This window comes from Bombyx mori, chromosome 22 (genome assembly GCF_030269925.1).
Source record: "Bombyx mori chromosome 22, ASM3026992v2".
NCBI classification, from domain to species: Eukaryota; Metazoa; Arthropoda; class Insecta; order Lepidoptera; family Bombycidae; genus Bombyx; species Bombyx mori.
The window spans coordinates 18,298,011-18,310,765 of NC_085128.1; the positions used below are offsets into that span (position 1 = coordinate 18,298,011).

General features: G+C 39.4%; 1 protein-coding gene across 1 annotated transcript; it reads right to left on the minus strand.

Moving 5' to 3' along the window:
• Nucleotides 1-150: 150 nt before the first annotated feature.
• On the minus strand, nt 151-5,595 carry LOC101745322 (myb-like protein X). Its single transcript, XM_021346724.3, has one exon. The coding sequence runs from the start codon at nt 5,335-5,337 to the stop codon at nt 547-549; it is 4,791 nt and encodes a 1,596-aa protein (XP_021202399.2). The 5' UTR covers nt 5,338-5,595; the 3' UTR covers nt 151-546.
• Nucleotides 5,596-12,755: the final 7,160 nt, after the last annotated feature.

Below are 12,755 nucleotides of genomic sequence, written 5' to 3' on the forward strand. Positions count from 1 at the left end.
GTAAAGTTGAATGCACGAGCTCAGAGGTGATCGGTTTGTAAGCGCGACTTGCGTCAAACGGAACGTGTTGCCGCCGCGCCGCCGCGCCGTGTGGACTCGATACCGGAAAGTAGGCTGTAGGTACTCTTGTGACATTAAACACGACACACCGGCTTTATGTAATACACATTTATTATAAAGTAACAACATTATAAATAGGTTTTATCATTACATTGAAGTGTCCAACCAAAATCTCCAATCATAATTTACAATGCAAGCTATTAGTGTTGCTAAATTACATTTCGTAAACTCAATAATAATATTATGATCAGCGATTTTCGTTGCCAACACAACACAATCGAATATAATGATATTTTAGGTATCACAGTATTTCGCATTGTATTTAAATCGAAAGTTTATAATTAACTATAAATAATTTTGAAATATAACCCAATTCGATTACTTTTACAATTTTTTGTCGTGTTTAATTCAATGATTAAATTTTAATTTAGTGGCACTTTTATATTCGTTTATATTTCATTAAATCATGGCGAACGTTTGTTGCGATTATGCTTCAACATAATAATACATACGTTTGCTAGGGTCTAAAATATAGGCAGGGGTCGTAGTCAAAATAGGAATAGCCTGCGCGAAACTATTAAGCAATACTGCAGGATCTTTCCCAGCGTCCTGGGATTTATCCGGTCTAACTCGGATATCGTAATCGTTTTCTTCTGATTTCTCTGAATCTGCTTGTACAATTTTGGCACTACGGTAGTTTCCGCCGTGCATAGCTTGGCCTCTTCTATTGTTGTGGACATTTTTGTAGTTTTCGTCTTTCGAGTAATCTTCTCTGTAACTGTCGTCTGTTAGTTCCTCCAACCTCTCAAATTTATTTCTACCGCGACTAGGACGCGAGTCAAGTTGCGCATTACCACTTCGCATTGCATTTCGTGAGTTTGTATTACTCCCTGGATCAGTGAATTTAGAATTATGATTACTTCTAGATTTCGGAATGTCACCAATTGATTTCAAATTACCGCCATGCATCCTCCTAGGAGAATATTCATCGAGTTCGATGTTGTGCCTTGTATTCTCACTCTGTGATGCTACTGCGTCTTTAGGTACTTTAGACTGTAAATTTGCGATAGGATTTGATTCTGTTACATCCTCAATACTTCTGTAATTGCCACCATGACGTGGACTATTCTCTAAATCGAGATTTTCTTTAAAAACTTCCACGTCTCCTAAGTTATTAATTTCTTTCGCCAGCCTATCATCCTTATAGAGTTCTAATGCCTCTTTTTGTTTTTTAAGGTGCCTTTTAGGAGCTGGGGTAACTTCTTTAATTACTTCTACCTCTTTTATATCTTGTTTAAATTGCGTCACGTGTGGTGAAGTCTTGTCGACAGGCAGCTCTTTATGTATTTCGATTTTTTTTCTCGATATAACAGGCTTGAGTACTATTTTGGTATTATGAGAGGCCACAGTAGGTGTAGGTGCATCAGTTGTCCGAACAAGGGTACGCTTAGTAGGTTCAGGCGTTGTGGGTATTGGATTCTCTTTTTCATTATTTTCTACCTCTTCTTCTTCATCATGTGCCTCCTCTTCATTTGTATTATCTTCATCATCGTCATCGAAATTTTCTAAACTATCCTCATAATCTTCTTCAGAGGAATCTTTATACTTCTGTTTATTTTGCTTTTCATATTCAGGCATATATTCTTTAATATCGTGCTTTACACCAATCATAGCGTCCAATTCTTCTTCTTTCATACCGTCGTTATCATCACCATATTTTTTGGTGTCTGTAACTATAGTGCTCTTTGAACTTTTATTTTTCTTTTCCCTATATTTTAGAGCATCAATTTCAGAAGAATCTCTTCTATGTGGCATTTCTTTTAGTTTTTGTTTTTCTGTCGATTCTGTATGATCACTATGCATTTGTTTCTTATGTTGATCTGGATTATATCCTCGGAACCTCGTTACTAATCTTAGTTTAGGCTCACTGAGCTCTGTAGTTCGTTCTGTGTGCGTGGCTACAGTTGTTGTTACAATTCTTCTTCGTTTCAAGGTCGGCTTCTGAGTGGTTGTAGTGGTTGTCGTTAGTGTTTGTTCTTCGGTTTCTTCGTCTTCATCATCCTCATAATCTTCGTATTCTTCTCCACTTTCATCGTCTTCTACAGATTTATCTGATGTCACAATTGTTGATGCAGTGGATTTAGAATTAGATGGTGGTATTGTTGTCATTGTTCTTCGGATAGTATTAGATGCAGCGACATTTTGGGTTTCTGATCTAATTGGTAAGAATTCAGAAACATCAAACATTGATATTGAAGATGGCCGTCTTTGCCTTGATGTTCTTTGAATTGGTGACATTGTTATTGCGGTATTTATTTCTGTAAGATTTTTTCCAGTGTTTTTTTGGTTTCGGTAATCTTCCAATGTAATTGCCTTTTTGTTTCCAACAGGCGTGTATTCAGATTTATGGTTTTGATGTTTGATTTCATATCTAGGTTCACCACGCCGTTCGTCTATGTTTACATCTACAAAACTCGACTCAGAAATAACTTCATCACCCATTTCAGTATTTTTTTCTCTATCACTCTTTCCTATATCTTTATATACTTTACTGATGCGACGTTTTTCAGGCTCTTGATTAGCTCGAGTCACTCTGTCCACTACTCTGTTGGACTGCATTTGTTTTATTAACGGACTTATGTTGCTTGAAGTTGTTGTTTTTTTAGAGTCTTGAGATTGACTTTCTCGTATAATTTTGTATGGCTCATAAACAAAAGACGTTGAACGTTTCTTCCTTAGAACTTGAGGAGCCTTTGTAACATCTTCTTTGTTTTTGTATGAAACATAAGTCTCATTACCAGCAGTCTGATTATGTTTCAATTCATCAATCCAATCAAAAGTAGAACTGTAATTTTTTGCCGTATTTAATTGATTTTTGTGTTGTTTTTTAATATTATCTAAAATATCGTTATATATATTAGACTCTTGAGATAATTCCGTTTTTGGAGTTACGCTATTATGATGAGCTTTAACTGACTTTCTTAACTGATCATGTGCGGTTGCAACAGAATCATATAGTTGGTTCTGGTCATTTTTTAATTTATCTAATAAAACAAAGACATCTGTGCGCCCTTCGTTTCTTAATTCATCAATTTTTTCCACAACGGCACTAGCCTGAGCATCTTGAGTGCGGTGCTCTTTCAATTTGTCCAACTTATATGTTGGCAAGTTGGGAATTGTAACTGGTTCAGGACTCATAATTAAATCTTCTTTAAAAAATGGACTATCAAGTGGATTTTCTCCAAAGTATTTAACTTTAAAGCAATCGATTTTATCTCCAAGATTTTTTAATCTCGGTTGTTTTTGCACTGTATCGAATAAGTCTTCCCCTTTATTGTTTTCTTTTTTCTTACCTGCGCCGTTATCATTGGCATCAGCGCTATCATTGACTTTTTCTGATATAGGATCAACGTCTTCAACTTCGGGGCATTCGAGTTTAGATCTTGAATCATAAAACTCTGTTCCTCCTTTAGACTTTTTTGGGATTAATTTAAAGTTTTCTGCGTATCGTAGGGGTGAGTTTTTACTGATAGATTTTAAATGATTAAAGTAGTATGGGTATTTATCTTTTATTTCGTCATTTTCATTTTCTACTTTCGGTTTTGCGATTTCTAACATTTCTTTTTCATTAAGAAATATAGAACTCAAATTAATATGCGGGATTTCGTCTACGACCTCTCCTTTGTCTTCTGCATGTCTTATTGCCGTTTCGTTTTGATAGTTGTACTGATCCATAGTGTCACTTTTATCATTATTTTCTCTTTTATTTCTATTTGACTCTTCAGAATCAATCGCTTCAGCAGAGTATTCTTGTTCACTTTCTGTATAGTTTTCGGCATCCACATTTTTATTAAAATCTTTATCGTCGTTTTTCCATTTTTTACTGTGAACAACTTGATCTTTATACTCAGATCCTTCACCGTCATCGTGATTTCCCACAAATGTGGGTATTTTAAACTTACCTCCACTTACTTCTTTCTGCCGAAGAAAGCCACCATGTCCTTCGTGATCAGATGCATGTTTCTGTTCACCAGCATGATCATAGGCTGAGTCTTCATAACCTTCTTCTGTATACACTGTTTGCGCTTTGGTGCTTTTAACGGCTTCTCGTAAGCGAGGTGCATTGCGTATTTCTTCATAAGTTTCAGCATCTTCTAAAGCTGCTTCACGTGGTAAATGCTTGATCGATTCTGTTTTTCTGACCTGAGCGTAGTTTTTAATGGGAACGAACTCATCTTCTTCATCATCAACATCTTTTTCACCACCACTATCTTCATCGTTTTTTAACTCTGGTTCGTGGTAAGCAGCCGGTTTGTTTTCTCGTACGGCTTTGTCGATAGATTCATCAACATGATTTCGCAATAGTTCGTATTTTTGTTTTCCTTTTTCATAAATATCATATCCTTCAGAAGGTGTTGAATGCTTCTGTAAGTCTTGCACTTGAGGGTACTCGTTATGTTCATCATCATACTTGGCTGCGTGATGTTGCCGTAGGTTGCGTATGTGATTTTGTAATGGATAGTAATGCACGGGTTTTATCTTGACATAATTTTGATTCCAGGGATGTTTAAGCTTTTTATTTAATATCTGGTCTCTAGGGCTGTGCTTTTGAGATAATCGATAGTAAACCGGCCTCCTTTGCGGCTTATGTATTTCAAACTCCAATGGGTAATTCGCTTGTGGGAACAATTTTTTGTCTGTTTGTTTTGGACTTTCTAGATACTCGTCTTTAGTGATATCGGATTCTCCAGCTTTATTTACAGTGTTTTGCAGTCGAATTTTGTTATTTTCCAAGTCATCTCTTATCTTTGTTAAAACAGGGTCCCTGTAGATTTCTTGAAGCGCGGGCTCCTCGGCTTTATACGGGTGAAATACTTCATAGTTACTTGATACTGGAACAGCTACGCTTTTAATAAACTTTTGAAATGGCTGAAATGCGGCTTTATCTCCTTGTAATATATGATGAACTCCAAAATGTGGTTTCGCTTCAATCGTATGAGGTTTGATCGGATTTGCTTTGAAATGTTTTTCCGGGGACTGAACACCATGAGAGGCCGCTACATCAACGGCGAATTGAGGCTTCTTGGCAGTGTACTCAAAGTACTCGAGCGGAACAGGTTTGTGTTCCGCATTTCGAGGTCGGAGACTTTCCACAGCGAACTGCCCCTTGGACTCTTTTGTCACTTCACCATCTCCCCAAGCAATGGGCACTCGTATCGGCGCACACAGATCACAGCACAGCGCGAGGAGTGCGGCGAGGGTTGTTGTCATGTGCATTGTTCACATCACGGTCGCGGCGACTGCGGCGGTTGACTGAACCAGGTCGATGGGCCCGCCACCGTTTTTATTTCCTCGGTTCGCCGTTGCGGACCGATTGCTTCCACCCAGTCGCTTTGTCGAGTGGTTTGGCCCGAGCAATAAGACAAAGCGAGTAAACTTAAAAATAATTTAATTTCAATAACACATTTTAACAAATAAATGCAGAAAATATAGTAGACACAACTTAGATCAATATCACTTACACAAAAACCAACTTAGAACGAATTCACAAAATCAAGCCTAACAAAATAAATACAAGCTATGTAAAGTTGAATATTTTTTGTATCCATTAAGGTTGTGCTACTAAAATAAAATGAGTGGCAAATCTAAAAGTACCCATTTAATGAAATCCAACTTGTCATATTCAATCAAGACTTGAGCTTTGAAGGAATGTTCTAAACTTGTTGATTTAGGTCAACAAAACCGAGGAAAGAATGTAATGTGCGAGCATTATGCATTAGTGAGCGTTGAGACGAACATTTTACCAAACATAACACCGATTCACGTCTTAATACCTTTGTTCATTAGCGATAGGTCTAAAATTATTTGATATCGGCCAGTAGCGGTCCAACGGTAGGTATAGAGTTTACGGGAGGCGTCAGGTTTCATAGTTGAGGACGTAGCGTTTTTAGTTTTATGAAAACATCACGGTGCCTTGCCTCGTGCATCGTGTTCCAGAAAGTTCTCTACAGACAGCCCGCTTCTAATGTATTTAGTAACGCGTCTAATAGTTGCGTTCAAAAGCGCTCGATCGCCTGTCAAGAAAATAAGGCATTACACACGCAGGGTTGCAACACTGCATACATTAATGCCTTCGTTTATTCAAATTTCACATAAAATATCAATAGACCTAGATTTAAAGACGATTTGTAATAATAATTTCCAAACAGATGTTTATACTCTTGTCTCTGAATAGCGACAAAGTTGCAAATAAAATGAGAAAATAAACTAAGTTTGATGTTTTTAAATAAAATAGTAAATTTTGGGGAATTTTGTTAGTAGCATGTTGTAAAAATAATGCAAATAATAGAACGTTTGCGTTAAGTAGAATTAATTGAGTACAATGTGGGAAGCACTTCTTAACATTTCGTAAAACCGAACACAACTTGATGTAATAAGTATGATCACTGAAATACTTTATACTGTTTGATCGGTTTAACAACTTATTATTGAACATTTCTCAAATGCTGCTTTTTTACAAATTTGGTAAAAGAAAAAGATACAAATATACATACACAGTGTGAAAGAATACACAAAAACACGTGTTGTATTCAGAGAAAATTTGGCTGTTTCTTCTACTCGTAAAGCCTAAAAATTCTTGAGATACAATATAAAAGTCCTCCCAAAATCACAGTATGTAATATCAATAGATTAATTTCAGTCGTGAAATTAGAAAATAATAGATAACGTCTAAAAATCCAAGAATTACACCACAGTCGAGAAAGGCTTCGACGGCGTCCGCAGTGGGCGCGCGGACTCGCCCGGCCGAGGGTTTGGCAATCGTAGTCCGAGTAGGTACGTGTGGAATGTTCTGCCGAGTGTCGCGGGACGATAGACTGACTTACATGGAGTATTCACAGCTGTCACGACGAAATCCGCCCGCGCCACACTCAATATTGTGTAATAATACTACTCTGCCAAGGAAGTACCGGGAAAATATCAACAATACATAAAATGTTTGTTATTCATCCAAATTCGTTTAATTACCTTTTTTTTATTAAGCTGAGGTCCATGGGAAACCCATTCACCATCAGGTGGGCCGTATGCTCGTCTGCCTGCAAGGGCAATAGAAAAAAGTCAAGTGCACAACACCGCGATACTTAAAGAAAACAGTTAACATGACTGTGAATTTTGGTCGACGTTGCAGCGTTTTCGTGATTTTTTCGGTTTGGGTTCAGTTGGAAGGCGCCACTTCGAAGTTTGTTGACGAGTTTGCATGTCAAATTCGTGAGCCTACGTCTCGTCACCAGTACTATTGGATCGGAATTGACTTCGTTGTGTTTTTGGACAAAGTTTAGTTCTTTTGTGACTAGCCGAGCCGCAACATGTTGCATACCTAGTTAATTATTTAAATGACACGGATCGTGTGAGTCGACAGAGAAAAGCCCATCCACGAGAAGATGAAATAGCCTCTTAGGCTACCAGCGAATAGGTAGGATACAAAAACGATAAAGTTTGGCGGCTATATCTCTCTCTCTCTAAGCTTGTATGAGGATTTTCATTGTTTCCTTCACTTTTACAATATTATCTTCAGCTGCAGAAGTTGATGGCCTACTAGAGCAAGGCAAATCTTTCATCACATCTCGATCGCTTTTGAACGCTTTATACCACTTATAAGCACGTGTTTTTGATAAAGGAAACCTTTGTAACATTTTTCATGACTTCGAACTCGAAATTCTATTGGCGATGCAAAATTTAAGACAGAATCTTTGTCCGATGTTTTTATCCATTATAAAATTAGCAATACACACACACACGAGATGATATAACTGAATTTAATCTAAATAACAGATGCAACTCAGAACACAAACTCCGCTCCAAAATGGAAAACAGTTGTGCCAATCTAATAACAATAATAAAAAGCATAAACAAATTATCCATTCCTGATACTTTTTTAACTGCACGTATTACATTTTTTTATAAACATCAAATTATTGTCGATGTGGGATGCGACTGTCACTTTAACATCAAACTATAAATTAGGGAATCGTTTAACATCAATATCGGCCGTGAGCTTAGCTGTCCACGTACGGAAATTAATAAAAACACTAAACAATTAATAATACATATTATTTTCCCAAAGAAAAATCCATTTCAACATTTCACTGTTCTTAAGACCAAGCTAATGTAGTCCGAACACAACTTAGTTAGTACTGCCGTGTTTATTTAATAACAGCTTTCATTGCAACATCGGAAGGGTTCAAGTCGAGTTATGAGATTATAGTTAGTGTCCCGCCCTACTTAGCATTTACGTGGAACATTCCTAGTTCCCTTCATCGAGGGCATTATTATTGTACTTTAATTAGAGTAACTGTCGTGGTAACTGTTGACTGGGTAAGCGAAAAGACTAGCTTCACGCTGGGCCTGGTGTTTGTAACGAGGGCATGTAGATACAATAATGTTGTATTTTTTACTGCTTAAACGGAATGAGTTCACGGGCCGGTAATGACTTAGCCTATAGGCATCTTCAAAGTAAATGGCATCACCCATGCACCACCCGTCACTCATAAATTCTAGCTCTCAGTTATATACAGTACAACGGCTGCCACGTCCTTCCTGAAGGACGGAAGGAAAAGGTGAATTGTTGAAGATATGAGAATGAAGGGTAGTTCGGCTTGCTCATTTAACACACTGACGCCCTGAAGTATCTACTCGACGAGCGATATTAACAAGGAGCACCTAATCTGATCGAGATATCAGTATGCAATCAATTGGAATTTTCGGTTTAAAATTGATAAATTTTTCTCTGCACTTTCATTATAATTTCAAATTTAGCAACACAGACCGAGCATCGGCAAGCATCTCGCAACAGCCTCGATCTCGGCATCCGACCTCAAGTTGACAATCGTGGATCGTGACGTCGACTTACAACATTCATAATAATTAAACGAAATCAATAAAACGTATCTAATTGTTTGTAATGAAAACCTTTATCAGGGCTGACGCAACTGGGAGGCTGTGTGTTCGAACGGTGTGCAACCGTACTCGAAGTGTTACTGTTTATGTAATTGTGTTGGCAATCCGTCGAAATGGAGCACTCAGCTGATGTAACTGCGCTGCCGTTTTTGTCGCTGGAGGAAGTTGGAGCGCTCGGCCGCTGCATTCTCACCTACGTGACGGGTGGCGGACCACATCGAGGCTGTAGAGGGACAGGCAATCTCTCGGCCTCTCACCCAAGGCTAAGCGGCTTTCGGCACCCTAAGATATCCTCAATTTCAAAAATTGTATTAAAGTCTCCGCTAACGAATGCAGCAGAAACAGGCCGACAGGTCTTGCTGGCTGTAATCGTAAAGGATCAGGAGGATGCGCCTGTGGAGGTGCTTAAAGAAACTACAAAATTTTGTTTCCTACTTGCTCTCGTAAACAACAAAATTCAACAGGAGAGTAAATAATTAACGTTATGAAATATGTGTCACAATTATGAATGGTAGGATTTTTATATAAATAACATGTAATAGCTGAATCTTATAAAAGAACATTCTGGATTTTTCAGTAAATGCAGTGGCGTCGAAGAGTTGCCCCTCAGGGTCAGTGACCGAGGTCTAGGTCGTTTGTAAGACTCGTTATGGATCTAATCAGTTTTCAAACGATTCGCTTTCGACAGACCAAACTAATTTGTTTCGTTTTGCTGTTATTTAAAACCTGTAATTATTCGTATAATTTACTGTGCAGTTTATTTTAGTGAGAAAGAATGGGAAGTCAATCGTTTGATAATATTGGAGCGACGACTTACTTGATTGAAAGTAAAAGGACAAGCACTAAACGGGAGTTCTGAGCTCTGTTCAACCGCGTCCAGCTGCTTCCAGCTGTGGAGGAGTTACTACAAGCTGTTCTTGATGATGAAAATAATTACGATATAAGAGTTGCAAGTTCGAGCGTTCTTTCTACTCATAAAACGTGCTCTGACACTGACAACGTAAACTAATTAAAATATTAGAACAGTTTGTTGGATCCCACCTATACGTTACACGTCATTACGTGTCCTTCTGATCCATTAACGGTGCTTTTAGGTACCACAATCACCGATCACCGTCCTCGCTGAACCCGTCGCTTACGACGAAGAGCTCGATGAGTAAATTAACCCATAGACAAAGCCCACTGCCCAGTCAGCCCGCTGAGTTTCTCGCCCGATCTTCTCAGTAGGTCGCGTTTCCGATCCGGTGGTAGATTCTGCGAAGCACTGCTCTTGCTAGGGCCAGTGTTAGCAACATTCCGGTATGAGCCCCGTGAGCACACACGTTAGGATGAAGCTGAAATAGCCTTTGAAGGCTATCAGCATAGGTAGGGGAAAAAAAAAACGATACGTGCTGACACGACAAGCTCCGTCCAATCGCGAAACAATTATGTAGGTATTCAACTTTACACTGCTTTTAATTATAATGTAATACGCTTATCTTCTTTTCGAATTCAATTTTTATGTTTCCTGAAATAGCATAGAATTAAGTTGTATGTTTTCTTATCGAGTGAATTAAAAACATCGACAGGTTATCGACCCTGACACAGCGGAGTAACGAATACCAGGCTATATAAAACATTAGCACGCCTTAAGCAGTAAGTAGACGATAATTAGTGAATGTAATTAGTTGTCTCATTGAAAAGAATTGTCTTCGGAAGTCTACTTTAATAATTGTAATGTTTTGGGAAAATAATGACCTTGAATGAAGAGAATAAATTAACGATTTTAATAATGAAGTTCATTACTGCACCGAACCAGCGCGGCGGCTCGCGACACAACACCGTACCACCTAAATACCACTTAAATATGAAGTCATCGTAATGTCTCAACTATGTATCTATTGTCTATTCCTCCCTTTAGTAAAGCCTCGCTAAGTAGAATAAGGCCAGGTAATGATGTATGTTACAATCAAGAAATTCCTTTTTATTCTAAAGTTTTTTCGTCTATACTAATATTATAGGTATAAAGCTGAAGATTTTGTTTGTTTGAACGCGCTAATCTCAGGAACTACTGGTCCGATCTGAAAAAATCTTTCAGTACTAGATAGCTCATTTATTGAGGAAGCTATATAATATCACGGTAAGGCCAATACAAGTGGAGCACCAATAAATAATGTTTCAAAATAGGGTTTTAAATAGCTCCTTAACATTCTATAATTCAAAAATATTTTCACTTTCTACGTAAATGAAGTAGGGGTAAAATTTAGCGTTATGCTAAAGTAACTATTCCACGCGGACGGAGTCGCGGGCAAAAGCTACTTTATTATAAAATTCTTTCGTTATTGAACTAAGTTAACCAGAGTAAGAGTAACCACCCACAATCGCTTGGGCAGTAAGAAGGCTTGCCTACAACCTGATTGTTACAGATTCAACCTATGCGGTGGTCGGCTCGGTGGCCGCGCTGCTTGTTATTTGGTTCAGCGAGCACGTGTTGGGCTAGCTCGGTGGCCTTCTGAGTTCGATTGTTTTTGCGACCAAATAAAAACTGTAGTTTTCATGATAAGCTCATTAGCCTAATTTCCGTCCGATGTAGCATTTTACAGTTCAGCTGAGGTCCCCTGCCCTTCGCCATTACTGTTTTCGCGGCAAACGTTCACCTCAGCTGTCTAACGCCAAGGGATTCTAGGAGTCTTGCCCACGAGAGAGATGAGAAGACTGAGTCCGGACCCACCCCCCGACATCGTAGCGATGGACACATCGACCCTCTTCACCGAGTTCCTTTCCGAAAGATACTCCGTGACGTCGTCGGAATTTCTGAATGCAAATACGTTGCAACTTCGTCCGCGTCGTGTCCCACGTGCCATCAACCGACATGCTCCCTACCGCGGCCTTCGTCACGCCCACCGCCCCCGCGATTCTCGGAACGTCCGCGTCTGCACCCGCTCGCAGACTGTCTGAGTCGTCGTCCACGTCGTCCTGCGCGTCCTCCAATACAGACTCCAATGCGGACACGTACCCCGCGTGCACCCCAGGTGCGGAAACCTCATGCATGTATAAGGTTCGACACTAAGCCTTTTTTTATTGCTTAGGTGGTTGGACGAGCTCACAGCCAACCTGGTGGGTGGTTACTGGAGCCCATAGACATCTACAACGTAAATGCGCCACCCACCTTGAGATATAAGTTCTAAGATCTCAGTATAGTTACAACGGCTGCTCCACCCTTCAAACCAAAACGCATTACGGCTTCACGGCAGAAATAGGCAGGGCGGTGGTACCTACCCGCGCGGACTCACAAGAGGTCCTACTATCAGTAAAAGCCTGAAAAACTTGTCCTAAATTTATGTTATCGCATCCTCCCGGACCGGTCTCGTTGCTTTTGAGCTTTCTAAGCATCGGTGACCGTCCTCATTGAACTCTTCGATCACAACGAAGAGTTTTACTAACTAACCCATAGACACAGCCCACTTTTCTGGCCGGATTTTCTCATTGGGTCGCGATTTTGTTCCGGCGCTGGATTCAGCGAAACACTGCTCTTATTACGGCTAGTGTTAACAAATTCCTACAAATTGAACCCTTGAGCTCATCTACCCGTCCGCACGAAGCTGGAATAAAAAAGTTGGCAACGCTTCCCGCGGCGTGGCGGGTCGGTCCCAGCGCCACGTTGTTTCGTTACAGGCCGGCTGCAAAAACTAGACTCGACGCCGTTTAGTTTGCTTTTTATTTGGATTCAACCACTCTGTTACTGCTCGTATTAAAATTTT